This window comes from Myotis myotis, unplaced genomic scaffold (assembly GCF_014108235.1).
Source record: "Myotis myotis isolate mMyoMyo1 unplaced genomic scaffold, mMyoMyo1.p scaffold_m19_p_1, whole genome shotgun sequence".
Taxonomy (NCBI): domain Eukaryota; kingdom Metazoa; phylum Chordata; class Mammalia; order Chiroptera; family Vespertilionidae; genus Myotis; species Myotis myotis.
The window spans coordinates 140,175,995-140,198,319 of NW_023416313.1; the positions used below are offsets into that span (position 1 = coordinate 140,175,995).

The 22,325-nt window shown below is 38.4% G+C and overlaps 1 protein-coding gene and 1 non-coding gene across 10 annotated transcripts in view; one reads left to right on the forward strand and one right to left on the reverse strand.

Annotated features, from left to right (window-relative positions):
• The window catches only part of NUBPL (nucleotide binding protein like), a 245,569-nt gene that overhangs the window by 144,892 nt on the left and 78,352 nt on the right, over nucleotides 1-22,325 (reverse strand). For 4 of the 9 annotated variants that reach the window (XM_036353572.1, XM_036353617.1, XM_036353626.1 and 1 more), the window contains 2 exons: nucleotides 2,358-2,397; nucleotides 2,177-2,267 (listed from right to left, as the gene is read on the reverse strand). In XM_036353572.1, coding sequence (XP_036209465.1) covers nucleotides 2,177-2,267; nucleotides 2,358-2,397 — 131 coding nt within the window. Of the gene's footprint in view, nucleotides 1-2,176; nucleotides 2,293-2,357; nucleotides 2,398-6,687; nucleotides 6,724-22,325 lie in introns of all 9 variants that reach the window. The other 5 variants (XR_004974816.1, XM_036353562.1, XM_036353579.1 and 2 more) reach the window with 2 other exon arrangements.
• Nucleotides 21,677-21,783, forward strand: LOC118661126. The gene has a single exon (XR_004969151.1). It is a non-coding gene; the product is annotated as a U6 spliceosomal RNA (small nuclear RNA).

Consider the following 22,325-nt stretch of genomic DNA (forward strand, 5'->3'; position numbering starts at 1 on the left):
TCCACAAAATAATAACAACAACAACAACAATAATAATATACTCTGGTTCCTGCAGACTTCTGATCCTTTCACCTCTTTTCTCAAAACATTTTCTTCATCTATAAAAGCAGGTACTAAATATAAGTTTGAACTTCAGGCACAACCTTTTTGTCGCCTAATTAATTTGTACTAGCAGAGTTTTTTTTTATAAGAGAAAGTTTATTTAGAAAGTTAGAGGCAAAGAAGAGCCCTCAGAGCTTAGGAGAGAGAAAGGTAAAGGTGACTAGCTGGGGAGAACAAAATGGGGAGAGGAAAGGTGCAGGTTCCAGGAGGAAGAGCTTGCTGTACTCTCAGGTTCAATCTCACTAATTCTGCAGGAAACTCCCTTTGCCCCTCTCTTGAGGGCACATGCACACATGCTCTCTCTTCCACCCTCAAGGGCTCACCAGCAAAGATGCTTTTGTCACCTGTTGGAATTAGAGATTTAAAAGGATCCCTGTGATTTTAAAAAGGACACACAGAGGTAGAAAAGAGAGAACTCATGCACATCTGGCTGGGGACAGGCTATGGGTATAAATATGGGGATGCTACATCCCTGAGCTGGAAGCTTAGCCTGCATCTGCATCTCTTTTTTTATTTTTTAATCCTCACCTGAGGATATGTCTTTCACTGATTTTGAGAGAGAAACATCAATCTGTTGCCTCCCATACACACCCCAACCAGAGATCAAACCCACAACCTGGGTATGTGCCCTGACTGGGAATCAAACCTACAACTTTTTGGTGTAAAGGACGTTGCTCCAACCAACTGAGACACCCGACCAGGGCTTTTTTAAAAAATTGTATCTCTGTATCTCTTATCACTGACTTGAATCTCTAATAAGTCTATGGACACTGTGGAAAGCTGAAGTATTTCTACCGTCGGTGGCCATTCATAAAGGTTTGGGAGGAATTCTTAATCATTTCCTGTTGGGAATTATAACACTAATATAGAAGGGGAAAATTCATATTTAAAACATTCTCACAACAAAATAAGATATTTCCTTTTGGTGTTTTCAACTTTCTATTGACTCTAACTTTTATTATAAACTGAACTGAGATTTGCTTAGAATTTCCTAAAAAGAGAAAAAGAGAGAGAGAGAGAGAGAGAGAGAGAGGCTGTTACCCACACAAATCAGGTTCAAGGTCAACAAGGAATTGGCAGAGAAAGGGTGTTGTTGAGAGTAAAACTGAAATAACCTATTTTGGAAACTGAATGTAAAAGAGGAAGAGATGCAGCCAAGAGACTTAAATAAATGTACTAGGAATAGGATGACACTGAGTCCAGAGACAGAAGAGTACATTTATCAGACTCAAGCAGCAGAAGAAAGACATGATGTTACAATGAAAAAAGAAGAGTTTCAGAATTCAAGACATATTTCATCTACTTGATTCACAACTGGAAATAATTATATATATAATGAATACATACAAGGAATATCTATGATTAGAATTGTCAACGTATAGCATAGTACCTGACCCAAAGTAAAATCTGAATATGAAGTAACTGCTATAAATAGGTGGAGAAAATCCAAATTACTTATTACATTTTCCTAGAATATAATTAACTAATAAATTCACAGCTACTAAGAAAAAGAATAAAATTTATTCCTATAAATAACATATAGCCCTTCTGTTAGTTTTAGATAATCCACTCAACTGTTCTCTTCCTTAAGAATTAATTGAAGTTGATTGGGCAGATATTATATACACAAATATATAGCCATATGTACTCAGGGTAAAACAAAATTTTATTTTGTTCTGAAGCAGTATAGCTTATATAATTTTTTCTACATCTGAGTAATTTCTGCACTGCCCTTATAACTCATACTGGCCATAATGAGATTAACCATAAATCTGAAGAAGGCAGATTACTTATAAAATAGATTTCCCCATCTTATGCAGCCTCAACAGAGCAACAGAACAATATAAAATAAGACATTGGGTTTTTAGTACTCATAAATAATGGGGGAGATTAAATCACATAACAGTGAAATTTGATTTTGTCGCCACATAACTCATTATAAATTCAGTTTATCAACTGGATTCTTTTGCAAAACATCTGAAACCTAAATGCAAATTTTAACAGCTCTCCAATAAGCAGCCGCATTAACCACAGTGTGCCGATGATAAAATGATACTCAATGCAAGTTTCTTACCTGCCTCAACAGTTTTTCAATGGCTGACATTACCATAAGGCCTCTCCAAACAACTGGTGCAGTCTCTTCAACCAGGAAGCCCATAGACATACTACAACAGTAAATCAAAAAGACAACTAATTTACATAAGTTAATCAACAGTATTCTGAAAAGAAGTATAAAGTAAAAAAGATATGCTCACCAAGCAATACCATAATTCAAAAGAGGCTTCATTAGGTTGTCTGAAATTAAAAAAAAAAAAATCTCTTTGAGAAGAGTCATATATAAACATAATGATTTGTTCTCATCAAAGAGTGCCAAATTAAAATACAAATAGACTACTCGTACTCCTGCTCTTTTAACCTCCAACTAATTCATCTCAATTTACAACAGTTTAAACATTTGTCAAGCATAAAACTAATACTTCGAATAGATGTAACTTCTAAAAATGGTTGAGATATTGTTTTATTGAGAACAATTCATCTAGCATTTTCAAATATGCTTTTAAAAATACCTCAATAATGTTGTTCAGTAATTTTGTTCACATATATAGATACATAGGTTACATACATATGCTTTAAAAAATAGCCTCAATAAATAATGTTGTCCATCAATTTGGTTCACATATATAGATTACATATATATGCTTATCTAGGATGCTTACACACATGTGCACACACAAACTCATCTAATCAGTTCTCCCTATTTCTTATTTTTTCTTTACTTGGAGAATTTGAAAAGTATACAAACACCAAAAAGTAGGAAAACTTTATTTTGTACCTTAATATAATAAAAAACATAAATAAAAAGTCCACAGTAAGCATCACACTTTAAGAACAAGAAAAAGAAAAGGATATCCCCTTTGGTCACTTCTTGTCAACATAATATTGAAAGTTATAGCCAGACAAATTAGGAAAGAAACATAAATAAGTGGGATCCAAGTTGAAAAGGAAAAAGTCAAGTTCTCTCTGTTCATAGATGATATAATCCATGTACATAAGCTATGGTGCACACTGACCACCAGGGGGAAGACACTCAACACAGGAGCTGCCCCCTGGTAGTCAGTGCACTCCTTCAGCCAAGCTCCCATGGCCAGCCAACCTCCCGCAGTCCCTCTCTACCCCCACCCCCACTGGCCAACCTCCCATGGCCCCTCCCTTCAGCCAACCTCCCGCAGCCCCGATTGGCCCGGATCACTGGCCAGGCCAAGAGACCCCACCCATACACGAATTTGTGCACCAGGCCTCTAGTCCTATATAATAAAAGCCTAATATGCAAATTGTCCCCTTGGGCGGTCATTCGACATCTTGCTATGACATGTGCTGACCACCAAGGGCGGGCACAGAATATGGTGGGCGTCGGCAATGCACTGCAACCTCTCGCTGGCTACCTGGGGGTGGGGGTGCCTGGGATGGAGGTGTGGTGAGAATGCAGGGTGTCCACCAAGCTTGCTCTCACTCCCCGTTACCCTCCCCCAAGACACCAGGGCTCACGTGCTGGGGAAGCACCCGCACTCAGGTGCCACGCACCCGCAAGGAGCCCACCCTGAATCCACACGGCATCTTCCGGGTGAGCCAAGCCACAGCCACTGGAACCGCAGGGGCTGGTCAAGCTCCCCATGGGTTCGTGCAGGAGCTGGTCTGCAAGGCCAGTTGGAAGAGAGTGCGCTGCCCACCCGGCTTCTGTGCGGCACCACTGAGTGGCCCAGAAGCCCACGTTGTGCCCCGGCCCGTGGCATCCAGCCATGCTCACCGCATCTCCACATGGGGACTCAGGCACCATGACTCAGGCAGAGGGGGGCACGCGAGGTCCTGAGGGCCCAGGAGCTGCCCAGGGCCCTGAGGTCAGCTGGAACCTGCCCTTCCACACATGATGCTCGTGCTTTGATTGCCAGCCAGGCCTAGGGACCACACCCGTGAATGAATTTCATGCACCGGGCCTCTAGTCTTACACATAGAAAACCCTGAATGTTCCACACACACAAAAAACACAATTAAAGCTGATAAATGAATTCAGCAAAGTAGCAGGATACAAAGTCAACACACAAAAATCAGTTACATTTCTATGCACTAATAATGAACAATCTGAAATGGAAATTATGAAAACAATTCTATTTATAAGAGCACCAAAAAATCAAATGCTAAAGGATTAACATAACCAAAGAAGTGAAAACTCTTTAAAATGTACAATGAAAACTACAAAACATTATTGAAACAAAGAAGACATAATAAAAGGAAACATGTATCATGTTCACTAACTGGAATACTTAATATTGTTAAGATGTCAATACTACCCAAAGCATACATATTCAATGCAACCTCTCTCAAAATCCCAATAACATTTTTATAGAAATAGAAAAATCTGTCCTGAAATTCATATGGAAAATCAAGGGATTCCAAATAGGCAAGTCGATTTTGGAAAAAGAACAAAGCTGGAGGACTCACACTTCCTGAGTTAAAACTTACAATAAAACTACAGTAATCAAAACAGTGCGTACTGGCATCAGGCAGACAAACAGACCAATGGAATAGAATAGAGAGCTCAGGCATAACCCTTAGCATACTGGGGAGGCAAAAGTAGTTGTGAGTATGCACAACCCAGAGTTTATTCTTGTATTAATATTTATTCATTATTGTATTATTTTCCTTACAAATAACTGTAAACCTACTTTTGCCCTAACCCAGTGGTCGGCAAACTCATTAGTCAAAAGAGCCAAATATCAACAGTACAACGATTGAAATTTCTTTTGAGAACCAAATTTTTTAAACTTAAACTATATAGGTAGGTACATTGTTATTAACTTAATTAGGGTACTCCTAAGGCTTAGGAAGAGCCACACTCAGGGGGCCAAAGAGCCGCATGTGGCTCGCGAGCCGCAGTTTGCCGACCACGGCCCTAACCTATATATACTGGTAATTATAAACAGAATTCGTTATAGAATAGGTACCGTGACCATGTCAAACTGAAACGCTAAATAAAAAGGAAATAGGCATATGAAAGGCTGCTTTCAAGTTGACATCAAAGATAACTCTGATCTACAATCAGATCTTTCTGTAGTGATCCCATTGTTAAGTAGTGGACATTTCCATTTACTTGGTATTTGCAGTAAGCCTAAAGCATCTCTGTACCTCCTACTCTATTCCCTGGCTCCAAAACGAAAAGAAGAGTTTTAAATATAGTTGAACATCAAGGTTCAGAAATATATATTTTTAAAAATTATAAATTAAAATCATATAACTAGAGACATTAAATCCATTTTTAAAAGTGAAGATAGTGTAGCCAAGAATATGCAATCTCACTTCATGAATTTTAAGGATTATTTAAACAGAGTAAATTAATAAACAAAACAGTTTTATAAAAACCAAACCTTTATCCACATTACTCAAAGGTAAAGAACTTTTATAAAGTAGGAAGGACAGCCTTAGCGGTTTGATTCCGTGGTTGAGCATCAGCTCACAGACTGAAGGATCGAGGGTTTGATTCCAGTCAAGGACACATACTTTGGTTGCAGGTTCAATCCCTGGAGGGGCAACCAATCAATGTGTCTCTCTCACATCAATATTTCTCTCTGACTCTAACCCTCTCTTCCATTCGCTCTAAAAATCAATGGAAAAAATATTCTCGGGTGAGGATTAACAACAACGAAAAACATAGGAAAGGACAGCCACTAAAAATTTTGTAACATCACTTTCTCACCATCCATTTTCCTACTCCTTCCCTTCTTTCTGAAGCCAAGACCCTTTCTTATGGAAAATTAGGTGCAAGAAAAGAGTTGCATCCACTATTGTTCTTTCAGAAGAATGTCAGTTATGGTATGATAATGTAGTTCCACCTATTAATAGTACCCTGAAAAGGTTTAGAATACCCACCTGTGTTCCTAAAATAAAAGAAAATAAGCAAAGGGAAGTAGAATAAAAGAAGGTGATTAAAGGTGAGTACCAGGAAAGTGAGTAAAGATGGGGGAATGAGAAAGGTCAAAACTCAAGTGCCAACCTGGACAGTCAAAGGCAATATTATAATACTGTTTCTAGGAGTGGAAAATAGGGCATATAGAATATTAGAGAATGGAGCAGAAAGTAAGACTATGAAGAAAATTGTCTAGTGTTTTTACAAGTACAGTATACACCTACCACTGTTAATATTAAAATGTCATTTATGTTCACCATACTTTCCCCTTTTTGTACCAGCCTGAAACTCTATTACCCCATTCCTGGCACCCACCCTTCTCAAAGCTGAAAGCCAACCTCTTGCCTAATAAAAACTGCCCCTTTCTGTTCCAGCCCATCTCTTCCTTAATCAAGATTCTCATTGTCTCACGTGGGTGGTTTCCATTAGGAAAATAACCTGATAAAAGTAAACCACATTGAGATCTTAAGCTTTAGAGAATAAAAGTATTTTTAAATGTTGGGATCATATCTCAGAATCTTATCTACTCTGAGGCTAACATTTTCTTCACTTAATCATTCAAAAAATATTTACTGAGTAACCAGAAGTATAGAGACAAATTTGGCACCCTACTTCTGAATACTTACCAGTTTCTATTGTAGAGTGAAATAGTGAAAGGAAGGCTAGAAAAAAAGATAGGCAATAATGGGACTTTAGGTACTGATGATAAATACTTGCTTTACATACTGTTATTCCAACAACTCATATACCACCATTCCTGGCTTCCAGCCCACCTTACACCTGACTTCGCATCACTAATTGATCATATTCTTTCCTGCTTAAGCCAAGTATGGACTCAGAATTTTTTAAACATTATGTTTCAGGTAACCAGCTATTATTTAAGATGAAAACTATGTGTTATCTCCTAGTTAAAGGGAAAGTCAGGCTTCTGGGAAGGAACAATTTTAAAGATGACAGAAGGAACCACACTATATTCAGTCTAGAAGAGTAACAAAAATAGCAATTACATTATGTGTCATGCAGCACTGCACAGATACTTTAAAGATATTGTATTTCACTGAATTCTTATAGCAATCCTATGAGGCAAGTATTATCTCCATTTTACAGTGAAGTAGAAGGCTATTCCCAGCCTCCTCTCTGCTTATCTAAATTCCCTTCATCATGGCAGCCTCCAAACCAGCTCTCCATAATCATTCCCTCTACTAATCTCCTCCAGCATCTGACAATAAATGTTATCCTGTGTGATTGTTTATCTTCCTTATGCTTCTATCCTGCCTCCCCAACTAAATACCATATTCCCCTTGCTCAGTACAGCTGATGCTCAAAAACATACGTTTATATAATGACCAAAACAATTTTGTAAACAGTCAAAAGTTAATATATATTAAAAGAAACCTGCACACCCTCTTTTTCTCATCCAGGCATGTTTTAGTGCAGTAAAATATTATCTATCATAAGCAAATTAGCCACTTACTAGCTCTATGACATAAAGTCTTCATATATCATACTTCGCATGAAGTAGATGAAAATAAAAAATAAACAAAATTTATCTGCCCAAAGTTACTAGTAAGCAGCTAGCAACAAAAGCAGTAAGGATTTGCAATTAGTCCTTTTTCATACTAAGTCTCATATTCTTTCCACATACATATCCAAAGAAGCAGGAAGTAGAAGGTCACACCAACATATATAAGACCCAAAGATGACAACAGTTGGAAGATTAGCTAATCTAGAAGCAAATTTTCCTTCTATTGCTTGATTTAGCATACTCTGATGCATCAAGTTATGCTGTAATTAATGTGAATCACCTTTAAGTCCATGGTAGCTAAGGTTACCAGCTATAAAATTGCAGTTGACTGTTTTGGGCTATTTTGATATTTTTTAACTAAATTTCTGTAATTCCCAACATTTCTGTTTATATAGTGACATTTCCAACTTTCCCTCTTATCAAATGTTATGACATATAAAAAGTGGCTTTCTTCTATTAGACTGCCTGGCTCTAAAATAATCTCAAATTATTTTTAAGCAGCAATCGTGAGCTCAAATACAAGAGATGCAGGAGCTGCTAGGATTTGAAAAATCCTAGCAATGAATGCACAAGAAAGTGAAGAAAGAGACGCAGTCAGTGGCAAGTTAGCAAAACCAAAAGTGACATACTAGGACGAGAAAAAGATAACTTAGCACATGACAAGGGCTTCACACAAAACTGCATTTCTTACAGTAACTAAAATGCCTGTTAATGTGAATATTGTGAAGCAACAATAAAGTCTAAACAAACAAAAAACATTAAAAACATAAACAGAATAAAATAAAGAAAATAAACAGATGTATAGCCACAGACAAAACACTAGTTTCAGTGTGGCCTTTATACAAGAATAATAATAAAAAAAAATTGCATACATATAAGCAAAAACAATGGATACAGACAATAGGGGAGTGAGGGCCTGTGCTAAGGGGCAGGAGAGGGCTGGGAGAGGTCAATGGGGAGAAAAGGAGACATATGTAATACTTCCAACAATAAAGAATTTTTTAAAATATATAAACTCAATTTGTTTTAAGAGAAGAGGGGAAAATACCAGTACAAAGAATAAAACTTAAAAACTATTTTAAGAAGTCTACTGAAAATAGTGATCTAATATAAAAAAAAATGCTACCATAAAGAGATATAACTGTGGAATAATAAACATAAATTATAATAAAAATAAAAACTATAAAAGATAATACATATATTCAGGGATCAGCTCCTTTCAATAAACACTTTGTATATACAATAAAAGTCTTACTACACTACCCATTCAGTTATACTAGAGGTTTGGGAGCTTACGTGAATGGCTCATGTATCAGAGTATATAGATAAGAGATAAAAGGAAAAAAGTAATAGGAAGCAGTGTCACTGATATCTGTGACCCCACGGTAAACTGGAGACTGTCCAGAAGGGTAATAAAATTTTGCAATGTTGGATCGTTTTGTGATTTTGGTTACCAGCTGCCGATAAAGTATTTCTAGAATAGTAACTGCTTTAAAAATTCCATTCTGTGCCATTCAAGATTATAGGCAATTAATTTATGTAATATCTGTAACTCTAAGAAAGACTATATAAATTAATTTCTATAAAAATGAATTTTATTTTAAAGGATCAATGAATACTCACCACTTAACACATTGTATGCGGGAAACGTATTTATACGTTTTATGTTGACTGGTAGTACAGCGCGGGACACGTAGACTATAGACTAGCGGTAGAATGTGGGTAACGTATAAATACGTTTATTTTTATACTTTTTTATTGCTCTAAAGGGATGCTAACATGCAGATATACGACTTCCAAAGGACAAAATTTGGGTCTCTAACACATACAATGGTGAATTATGTATGTACTTCCAGGTATAACGGTAATCAATCTATTCAACTGCAAAAATGGCCCGCGCCACCTGTTAGCACGCGCGATAAAAACTACCTGCAAACAATGTGTTAAGAGAATTCTTTTCATTCACTCACTCATTCGACATATTTATTGAGCACCTACTACATATCAAGCCCAAGGTTTGGAACTAGGGATACACTGGCAAAGGAAAAAATACACAGTATTTTCCATCATGAAATATAAAGTCTATGGGAAAGACAGACACTAATCAAACAATCAAAAGACAAATGTAAACTTGCAAGCAAAACAAGTACTACAAAGAAAAATATAGAATTTGGCCTAGTCACAGGGTCTTATAGTATTAGAGGCCCGGTGCACAAAATTCGTGCTCGAGGGGGGAGTGGTCCATCAGCCTGGCCTGTGCCCTCTCGCAGTCCAGGAGCCCTCAGGGGATGTCTAACTGCTGGCTTAGGCCCGCTCCCTGACCAGCAGTCCGGACAACCTTAGCACTGCCATGGAGGTGGGAGAGGCTCCCACCATTGCCGCTGTGCTCACCAGCCATGAGCCTGGCTCAGGGCTTCTGGCTGAGCAGCACTCCCCGTGTTGGACCGCACTGTCCACTAGGGGGCAGCTCCTGCATTGAGTGTCTGCCCCTTGCCGGTCAGTACGTGTCAGTGACCAGTAGTTCCACCGTTCCCAGCTGTCATGGCTTAGTGGTTATCAACCTACGAACCAGTTCAATTCCCAATCAGGGCACATGCCCAGATTGTGGGCTGGATCCTCAGTGCGGGGTATGTAGGAGGCAGCCAATCAATGATTCTCATCATTGATGTTTCTATCTCTCACTCCCTTCCCCTTCCACTCTGAAATAATATATATATATATATATATATGTATATATATATATATATATATGTATTTAAACAATCAGGGAAGATATTGAAAATATTGGGAAATGCCATCATTTATCTAAAGAGAAAAAAAAATCTTTAAATGCGTATTAATACCTGAGGTAGCTCCTTCCTCAAAAATATCACTCATACTAAAAATTTGAGAAACAATTCAGCTTTTTAAACCAATACTCAAAGATCTGGAATAGTATTGAATTTCAAAACAACTTTTAAACACAGAAATGTTTATAATATCTAGCCTTCAAAAAAGTAGCTAAAGGATATTAACATGAAGACAGCATTTTGCAATGAAAGCCATTCCCATAACAAGCTTTGTTAGGTTTTATCTTTACACACATTTGCAATTACTTGAACTTACACCGACGTGAACTAATTCAGGTCTTAAAGACTCCCTCTGTATATATGCCTAACATTTTTCACAAAAACTATTATTACTGGAAAGAAAAACTTTAATTTGAATCTCCTAACAGCAAAGAGCTAAACTTGTCAAAATTTAATAAAAGATATTATGTAAATACTAGTAGCCCGGTGCACAAAATTCATGCACATTAAAAGGGAATTAATTAATTGCACTAACTAGTTTGGCTCAGTGGATAGAGCATCGGCTTGCGGACTCAAGGGTCCCAGGTTCGATTCCAGTCAAGGGCATATACCTTGATTGCGGGCACATCCCCAGTGGGGAGTGTGCAGGAGGCAGCTGATCGATGTTTCTCTCTCATCTATGTTTTTAACTCTCTATCCCTCTCCCTTCCTCTCTATAAAAAATCAATAAAATATATATTTTTTTAAAGGGAATTAAGTAGTGGAGATATTTTAATATTGCTATTTGCCCTTTCTCTATAATAGAAGTGTGAGAGATGAAAGGAAATTAGTTAAATGTATATGAAAATAATATATAAATTTATTAATAAATAAACAGTAACAAAAGGATATAACAACAGAGGCATGATATAAAAGACAAAAACATGATATAAAAACAACAGTGATGCAAACAATGACTGATAAAGTGATTAAACTTATTCTAATATCTCCCTGTACACCACATGAAGAGTGAAAACACTTGCCGTAACCGGTTTGGCTCAGTGGATAGAGTGTCAGCCTGCGGACTCAAGGGTCCCAGGTTCGATTCCGGTCAAGGGCATGTACCTTGGTTGCAGGCACATTCCCAGTAGGGGGTGTGCAGGAGGCAGCTGATCCATGTTTCTCTCTCATCGATGTTTCTAACCCTCTATCCCTCTTCCTTCCTCTCTGTAATTAAAAAAAAAAAAAAAATCAATAAAATGTATTTAAAAAAAGAAAAAGAGTGAAAACACTTTCAGAGTGCTTGACTAATTTCCCTTGTGATGAAGTATTTAGAACTTTAACTGTAACGTCACAAGCTCTTCAAACTCGAGAGAAAGCAACATATAACTGACCATGTGCAAAAACGGGTTCAGGTAGAAATATGCCTACTTTGTCTAGAGTTTGTCCTTGTGATTTATTAATAGTCATCACAAATGCTGGCATCACGGGTCGAATCAATTTAAATGGGAGGCCTGTGTCAGATGCGGACAAATTAGAACAGCCTCTCCCTCTGCAGATCCTGTTAATACTTCAGCTTCGATAATGTTAGGTCATAATCTTTTGATAATAAATCTGGTACCATTACAAAGACCCCATTTACTATTGAGATTTCTCAAAAGCATGATGATTGCACCCACTTTCAATTTTAATTTATGACACGGCATTCCCGAAGGAGTAATACTATTAAGAAATTCAATGGGAAAAATTTCATTTTCAGCATCATCTGTGGAATCAATGGAATCATCACTCAAATATGTGTGAAAATCTCCATCGAGTATATCTAAATTTTCTTCATTTAATTTTTAAACATGCTCATTTTTTGGACAAAGAATTGCACATTTAGATATACTTTTAATATTATCTATAGCAGTGGTTCTCAATCTTTGGCTGCATGTTAGAATTACCTGGGAATTTTTTTAAAATCCTGATTTCTGGGCCTCATCCTCCGGAAATTCTGTTTCTTTGTTATGGGGTGGGGCCACAACATTAGTAAAAAAGAAACAGAATTTCCGGAGGATGAGGCCCAGAAATCAGGATTTTAAAAAGATGCCCACGTGATTCTAATGTGCAGCCAAGGTTGAGAACCACTGATCTATAGATATAGTATTTCCAAAGGTAGCTTCAATAATAGATCCATTACAAATCATTTCACTTCCACACTCTGCTCCGAGGGGGGGTTCCTGCCTGAAACCTCACCCTCCAGGAAACAGCTGGGGGAGGGCGCAGCCATTTCCAAGACGACCCCTGCAGGACTGACTTCCTTCCAGATGGTTGTGCTTCTGGCCGTGATGTTACAACCAGGGTTTTTATATACGTGGATTAAAGCGATCATTTACTCCTTTTGACAACATAAAATATATGCTTAAAAGTTAAAAAAAAATAACTTCAGCAGTCTCAACTCCATGTACATAGCATCTTGTCTTTCTGGAATATCAACTTATGGGGGACTTTATTATCCAAAAAATGATTACCTATAGCTACCTGTATTTAATATTTAACTAATTAAAATAGTGTGTTTTGCCCTAGGCAGTTTGGCTCAGTGGATAGAGCATCAGCCCGAAGACTGAAGGGTCCCCGGTTCAATTCCAGTCAAGGGCAGGCACCTTGGTTGCAGGCTTAGTCAGGGCCCATGGGGGAGGCAACCAATTGATGAGTCTCGCTCACATTAATGTTTCTCTCTCTCCCCCCTCCCTTCCATTCTATCTAAAAGCCAAAGGAAAAATATCCTTGGGAGAGGATTAACAACAAAAAATTTAAAATTTTTTTAAAAATAGTGTTTTTAAACGGTTTTTATAAGCTTTGATGTTCTTCTTACAAATTTTGTTCATTTATATATAATTTATAATTTTAGTATAAAAATTACTTCCTTTTATTCCTGTTCAATTAACTCATTAATGATTAAATTCTCCTAAACAATTATCTCCAAAATTATAAAGCTAATTAAGTTGCCTTAAACATTTAAAACTAAATGTATAAATCAAATAAGTCTGATTTTCCAAACTTTCCAAATGCCTCAGAGGGTAGCCTTACAAACTATCAAAACCATTCTAAATACCTAAACAACTCTTATAAATTTAATAATCTGAACTAATTAATGGATTAAATCCAATTATCTTGAATGCTTTAACACTGTTGAGAAACTTAATCAAATTATTTTACATCTTTCAAATTAAAATCCTCCCAGGTGTAGTATACCAGGGACCCAGGGAAAACCTTGGTTTCTGAGGTCTTTGTGAAATAAAACTGTCAGATCAGCCTGAATGGATGGCTTCCCAACTCTTATGTGAAAGAGAAACAAGCTATCTTGTTTAAGTCACAATTGTGTTGGGTTTTCTTTCACTCATAACCACACATACTAGTAATCCGAGTTACTGTATAATGTATTTTCAAAATTTATTAAATATTTCAAATTAAAATCCATAGCTAACATGTAAAATCCTCTTACATGTCTGATTTACTTAATGTTTCAAACACCTTTAAAAACAAATACAAATGCCCAGCCGGGTTGGTTCAGAGGTTAAGTGTCTACCTATGAACCAAGAGGTTACAGTTCAGTTCCCACTCAGGGCCCATGCCTGGGTTTTGGACTCAATCCTCAGCGTGGAGCATGCAGGAGGCAGCCAACCAATGATTCTCTCTCATCATTGATGCTTCTATCTCTCTCTCTCCCTCTCCCTTTCTCTCTGAAATCAATAAAAATGTATTTTCAAAGAATTCAAGCATCTAGTATCACAATGATTATAAAACATTTTTCTAGCCCTAACCGGTTTGGCTCAGTGGATAGAGCGTCAGCCTGCGGACTGAAAGGTCCCAAGTTCGATTCCGGTCAAGGGCATGTACCTTGGTTGCAGGCACATCCCCAGTGGGGAGTGTGCAGGAGGCAGCTGATCGATGTTTGTCTCTCATCGATGTTTCTAACTATCCCTCTCCTTTCCTCTCTGTAAAAAATCAATAAAATATATTTTTAAAAAAACATTTTTCTAAATTTAATACCAAGAAAAAGTTTATACTAATAGATTTGATTTGTTTCTTAACTAAAGATAGCATGTTACTAAGACAGGACAACAGAGCCTAGGGGCTTCTTCCAGGAGAGTTCTACTTGCTAGCATGCTATGTTTTTGTTTCGTTGTTTGTTTGTAATACTACGACTTTTCAAGCAACCCAATATACCATACATTCTCTCAATTTTTAAAGCAACCTCTTAACACAACATTTAATTGCTTGCTTTAACATGGCAATGTTAAATGTGATATTCTGTACATTACAGAAGATGCAACTAATCTCTACTGAGTGATTGGATTCTGCTTTCTTATGTTCTATCTGGCTCAATGCCACAATGCTACATTCATTTTATTGCCAGGGAGATACAACAGACAAATTAGTTTGTAGTTTATTGCTGCTGCTTTTACAAAATGATAACCAAGAATTAGATATGACATAAATCATAGCTATAAATAGAACCATACATGTCCACCAATATTTATTATTTACTTACTTGACTCCCCTGGCTGGCTACTTATACTATTTTATTTACCAAACAGGTTAAAGGTAATCTTTTCAAAGAGTGAACATATATCTTAATGAGGCCAAGACACAACCCACATTTTTAATGGGTAGCAATAAAGTAGAGAGCAAAAAGGGAAAATACATGTCACAATAGTCAAATGTCAAAACTGAGAGATTTTGAAAATAAGTATGTCTAAATTAAGTTACAATGTATAAATTCAAGTATCTCACAGTGATTTCAGTTTGTCTATTCCTTGGAACTTAGGCTAAAGGGGAAAAAATCACAGACAAACAATAGGAAAATAAGAGACTAAGGGAATGTGATGAACCTAGTTGTTGTTTCCTAACTTCCATAACCATGGGAGTAGGGTAAGCATAAGCGTAAAGAAATAATGAAATATAAAGAACTGATTCTATCGCTTTCCCTCATTAACTGTAGTGCTCATCCATTTTGTATTGGGGATTAAAAGTACATTCACTACATCACATCAGAATGTGCCTAGAAATAATGTTCAACTCTGAGCAACCTTATTTATTTGGAATACTGACAAAGTGTCGACATAAGAACATCCAAACCTGCAGAAAACTTTTATAAGAACTTATTAGAGTTTATTTGAGCCAAACATAGGGTATATCTGGAATCAAGATCTCAACAGAATGAGAAAAACGCTTCCCAGAATAACAGTTTGCAGTTTCTTTTCTGCATTTGGAATTAAGGAAGGAAGATTACATGAAGGTGGGAGAAAGCAGGGTGGGGAGTGTATTACGGAATTATGTGCTCCCTTGAGGGTGTGAAAAGAGGCATTTCAAAGGCATGTTTTCCTAGATCAGGGGTGGGGAACCTTTTTTTCTGCCAAGGGGCCATTTGGATACTTATAACATCATTCACGGGCCGTACAAAATTATCAACTTAAAAACTAGCCTGCTGAAGTTGGTCAAACATTTAATTAACTCGCCCCTAATGCCCTGGCAGGGCCAGACCAGATGATTTCACGGGCCTTATATGGCCTGTGGGTCAGACATTCCTCACTCCTAACTTAAAGGAATGTGGATTCTTTTTTTCTAAGTTTTTAATTTTTATTAATTTCAGAGGAAGTGAGAAGGAGAGAGGGATAAAAACATCAATGATGAGAGAGAATCATTGATCGGCTGACTCCTGCACACCCCCTACTGGGAATGAGCCTTCAACCCAGGCAAGTACCCTGACTGGGAATCTAACCATGACTTCCTCCTGGTTCATAGATAGATGCTCAACCACTGCGCCACACCAGCCAAGCAGAATGTGAATTCTTCAAAGCCCAACTTCTAAATTATTTTTTGAATCTTAGATAAACCTGCCACCATTATACTAATTGGCATCATTTTGACATTTCTACATTTTATCATGCCAATTTATTCTTTTGCACTCTCTTTTGCTTGGAACTCCCCTTGCCCTGAACTCCCTCATTATACCTATCTTGACTATAAACAGAATGTAAAGTCCCTTAACTCCTCCCATTTTTCAGTCCACCAGCTTCCTGTCTTCATTTGTCCTCCTAGACCAGGGGTGGGGAACATCCAGCCCGAGGGCTATATCAGGCCCATGAAATCATGTGGTCTGGCCCTGCCAGGGCATTAGGGGCAAGTTAATTAAATGTTTGACCAACTACAGCAGGCTAGTTTTTAAGTTGATAATTTTGTACGGCCCGTGAATGATGTTATAAGTATCCAAATGGCCCCTTGGCAGAAAAAAAGGTTCCCCACCCCTGATCTAGGAAAACATGCCTTTGAAATGCCTCTTTTCACACCCTCAAGGGAGCACATAATTCCGTAATACACTCCCCACCCTGCTTTCTCCCACCTTCATGTAATCTTCCTTCCTTAATTCCAAATGCAGAAAAGAAACTGCAAACTGTTATTCTGGGAAGCGTTTTTCTCATTCTGTTGAGATCTTGATTCCAGATATACCCTATGTTTGGCTCAAATAAACTCTAATAAATTCTTATAAGTTTTCTGTCACCATATGCAGATGAGTTCTCATCCAAAGACTCCACAGACCACTTCTCCAGTTCTCTTGGAGTTCTCTCTCTGTGTTGCTCCTGCTTGGCTGATATTCTGTCTCATCAGTTCTCACTGCCTTGGCTCCTCCTAACTCTGATTCTGCTTTCTCAACTCAGTCAGGTTCCTGTGCTTTGTTCAGATCCCTCCTCCCTGTGCTGCATCCTGGAAATTGCCTCCAGGGCAGTGAGCCAGGGCTGCCATAGGGCTCATCTCCTTGTGTCCCCTTCTTTCAGGGGTCACGGTCCTGCTGTTGTCCCATGTCTGAAAATGTGGTTTTATTTTATTTTATTTTTTTTAACATTCTTTTTATTTTTTTAATATATTTTATTGATTTTTTACAGAGAGGAAGGGAGAGAGATAGAGAGTTAGAAACATCGATGAGGGAGAAACATCGATCAGCTGCCTCCTGCACATCTCCCACTGGGGATGTGCCCGCAACCCTGGTACATGCCCTTGACCGGAATCGAACCTGGGACCCTTCAGTCCGCAGGCCAACGCTCCATCCACTGACCCAAACCGGTTTCGGCTGAAAATGTGGTTTTAAATGTTTTATCCAGTTTTCTGGTTTTTAAAAGTGTGTGTGTGTTACAGAGAGAGGAGGGAGTAAATCCCGTTCCTATTACTCCTTTATGCCTGGAAGCAAAGTTATATTAATAACTCTTACAATTTCTTTTTTTTTCCTACATACTCTCTAGGACACTAAAAAGTCAGATGAGTCCACCATATTTATAATCACCTTTGTTTTCACAGGTATTAGATGCCATAGCTACTTGTATTAGTCTGAGTTCTCAGAGAAACAGAACCAATAGGACAGATAAGTAGGTAAGTAGGTAGGTAGGTAGGTAGGTAGGTAGATAGACAGACAGATAATAAGGAATTGGTTTACATGTAGAGTTCTGGAAGACTGCACACAGCTGGTAATAGTTTTTATGTTCCCAGCAGCCTGGGAGGAAAGATCTCATAATACATGGGAGAGTCCTCAGAAACGTAATGTCTAGTACTCGGGTAAATTAGCACTTGGCTAAGGGCTGCTCAGGACCACCTAAAATTTTAAAGTAAGCCTCAGGAGAATAAAACTGACTCCAAGTAACTTAACTGCATCTGACAGGATGCAATTGGCAAAATTTTCTGTAAAGGACCCGATAGTAAATATCTTAGATTTTTTTATACATGGATGGACCTCTTGAACTAGGCAGTGTATGTCAAGACATTCATGACAATGTGGCTGAACAAAATCATATTCAATTAAAGAAGAAACAAATACTTGGGAGACCTTGCTATCTTCCTAAAACTATTCCCATTTATTATATAAATAAATTAAGTCTTGGAGAGTTTAAGTCAACTTGCTCAAAGTAAACAAAGGCAATAACATAGGTTACAGTCAGGATTTGAGGGCAAGTCTCTCAGGCTCTAAATCCCATGGTAACAACTCTACTTTCCTGCGCTCCTTGTAATGCCTTTTGCTCTTCCATTCTAACATAAATTCATTACAGCATGGTATTAATTAATGTGTTCTCTGTTGCTACTGACTGCTTGTAATAATGGGAGGAAAATTTATTGAGAACATTTAACTTTATCTCACTTATTTTTCATACTGCCTTCAAAGTTCTGGAACTTGACCACAAAAACACAGCAGTCAATGGTGCCATCAGAATTTGGGGTTGGGTCAGTCTGAGTTCAAAGCTCAAGATCTTTCCACCTCATCACACTGTCTTAATAGCAGAACAAATCACAGGACTCAGAGTGGTCCACAGAAAAGAAGTGCAGGTAAACTATGTTCTCAACCACAGAAAGGAAAGAGAGAATGTAAGAGAGAAACTGGGAATAGCTACTTGTTTGAGAAGGGAAATGCTTAACTGAGGAGTATATGTTCTTTGCACTGTGGCACACAGCATTTCCCCATTTCTATTAAGGTCCATTGAGTTTCTATCAAATTCATGGAGCTATTCTCTAATTCCCCAGCTCTCAATCATGCCCTCTCTCGCTCCTAATTAGATATCACTTAAACCAATTAGGTGATAGCATAAAATGCATCATACTGCTATTTCTAAGTGTGTTAATCAGAATCCAAGAAGCCTGAGGACAACTTTTATATTTTTTAGTCTATGTTCCAACATGACTGCAGTATCTGTGTTAATGATTACCATATTCAAGTATATACTTTGGAAAAATTATTTAGAAGTTTTCCAAAAACAGATTTGCAACTCCAGGCACCTTAATGTCAAGTACAGTAAAGAAAATAAAGAGAAAAATATCTACTTTGAATCTTGACAAGCCTTGTTTACAAGGTGCCACAGCTAAAATAATATTTCCAGACTTTAGATACAAGCTATCTATATATATAAAAGCCTAAGCGACCATCGCAACCGAACAACCGAACAGGCTGCATAGGGCGACCAGGATGGCAGGGGGGTCAGTGAAGGGCAACCAAACAACCGAGCAGCAGGCTGCGTGGGGCAACCAGGCCAGCAGGGGGGTGGGGGGGGTCAGTGAGGGGTGACCAGGCCAGCAGGGGGGCAGTTTGGGGCAACCAGGCCGGCATGGGGGGCAGTTGGGGGTGACCAGGCCAGCAGGGGTGGCAGTTAGAGGCAATCAGTCAGGCAGGCAGGCAAGCAGTTAGGAGCTAGTGGTCCAGGGGTCCTGGATTGGAGAGGATGCAGGCTGGGCTGAGGGGACCCACCTGTGCACAAATTTCATGCACCGGGCCTCTAGTTTATTTGTAAAGCACTCACTTCCACATCACTTTAAAAAAGGAAGGAGACCTAACCGGTTTGGCTCAGTGGATAGAGCATTGGCCTGCGGACTGAAGGGTCCCAGGTTCGATTCTGGTCAAGGGCATGTACCTTGGTTGCAGGCACATCCCCAGTAGGGGGTGTGCAGGAGGCAGCTGATCAATGTTTCTCTCTCATGGATGTTTCTAACTCTCTATTCCTCTCCCTTCCTCTCTGTAAAAAAATCAATAAAATATATTTTTAAAAAGTAAAAATAAATAAAAAAGGAAGGAAAAAGTGAACTCAATAATTTCTTGAAATTCATAATAAGCATTATTAAACTAGAAACCAAAACTTCTGACTTCTGATTAAAGAACTTTCCATTAAACCAGCAGTCCTCCAAGTCCAGTCTCTAGTCCTCTGGAGATCCCCAAGAACCTTTCCAATGATCCAAGAGGGTAACACTATTTTCATTAAAAAATACTAAGATATTATTTGGCTTTTCACTGGGTTGACTTTTATACTTATGCAAGCCCAAAAACAATGGTAGGTAAAACTGCTGGCACCTGAGCACAAATGAAGGCAGTGGCACCAAACTGTACTAGTTAGTGGTCATTATATTCTTACCCACCATGCACTATAGTAGAAATAAACACCAGTTTCACTGAAGAATGTCCTGGATGAAGTAGTAAAATTTAATTTATTAAGTCTTGACCCTTGAGTATATGTCTTTTTTACATTGTGTGACAAAAAGGGGACATGCATACTGCACCCTACTGCACACTGAGTTATAATGGCCATTTCAAGGGGAAGCACTTGCGTGATTGAGTTGTGAGTTAAACTAGATGTATTTTCCATGAAATACCATTTTTACTTGAAAGACAAACTGATAGACAAATGAAGGCTCTTCAGATTTGGGTATGTAGCATAAAAATGAAATAAGCCTGTCCACTACAAATAACAAAATTGACAATATTTGTTGCCTATGACAAAATTAAAGCTTTCATGTAAAATTAAAATTTTTGGAACACCTTTATCTGGCCACCATGAGTTTGACAGCTTCCCAATCCTATCTAATAAAGATGGAATATGCTAATTGACCCTCATGCTGTCGCAAAGATGGTGGCGCCCACAGCCAATAAGGAGGGAATATGCTAATTGACTGCCCCGCCCTCAAAGATGGCAGCGCCCACAGCCAATAACGAGGGAATATGTTAAGTGACTGCCATGCCTTCAAATATGGTGGCACCCACAGCCACAAAATGGTGGCACCCAGTCCCCTCAGCCCCACCAGGGCAGGTGCACAGCAAGGCCAGGCTCCGCGTGCCTGCCTCCGGAGTCCCCCAGTCCCCTCAGCCCCCCCCAGCCACCCAGGGCCAGCCCAAGGTGCAGGCAAGCCTCAGATGGTGGCTGCCCAACCACCCAGGGCCGGCCCAAGGTGCAGGCAAGCATCAGTTGTCGGCTGCCCAACTGCCTAGGGCCACCCGAGGCGCAGGTAACCAGGGCCAGCCAAGGCTTGTGCTGCCGACAGTGGCAGCAGCAGAGGTGTGATGGGGCATCACCTTCCCCTGATTGCAGGGTCCCCCTCCCTCCCCTGAGGGCTCCCAGACTGTGAGATGGGGCAGGCCGGGCTGATGGACTCCCCCTTCAGTCCATGAATTTTCATGTACTGGGACTCTAGTATTTAAATAATTGTCTGATAAGATCAGCAATAATATAGTATTAACAAATGAATTTTTTATTATATAATGAAGTGTGTAAGTATTTGGAAGATCAGCAGAAATCAATGAAATAATATGTTCTAAATGTCCAATGCATACTGTTAAAAAAATCCAATTCAAAGTCTAAGTTAGACCAAAGATTACCAAAGATTAATATAACAGACTGTGAAAAGTTCACTGTTATGGTCTCAGGTTATATGCTGCAAGTATTCTTTAAGAAACTACCATCTGTCAAATTTTGGTGTAGTATCAAAGAAGAAAATCAACACTTATTTGAAATGGCTATAAAAAATACCCTTCCTGTGCTCGCTTCGGCAGCACATATACTAAAACTGGAACAATACAGAGAAGATTAGCATGGCCCCTGCACAAGGATGACATGCAAATTTGTGAAGCGTTCCATATTTTTAAAAAAAAGAAAAAAAAAATACCCTTCCCTTTTTTCAACTATATATCTGTGTGAGGCTGTATTTTCCTCATATATTCAGCCAAAACAAAATATTGCAACAGACTGAATGCAAAAGTAGAGATGAAAATCTAAGTTTTCTATTAACCCAGACATTAAAATGACTTACAAAAAATGTAAAACAGCCGAAACCGGTTTGGCTCAGTGGACAGAGCGTCGGCCTGCGGACTGAGAGGTCCCAGGTTCGATTCTGGTCAAGGGCATGTACCTGGGTTGCGGGCATATCCCCAGTAGGAGATGTGCAGGAGGCGGCTGATCGATGATTCTCTCTCATCAATGTTTCTGACTCTCTGTCTCTCTCCCTTCCTCTAAGAAATCAATAAAATATATTTTAAAAAAAAAATGTAAAACAATGCCACTCTTTTTACTAATTTTTTACTTCAGAAAATAGTTACTATTCATTAAAGTGTTATTTATATTAACAACTTTATGAGTTTATTACTTTTAATAAATTAATAAATAATTTTTTTAATTTTTCAGTTTTA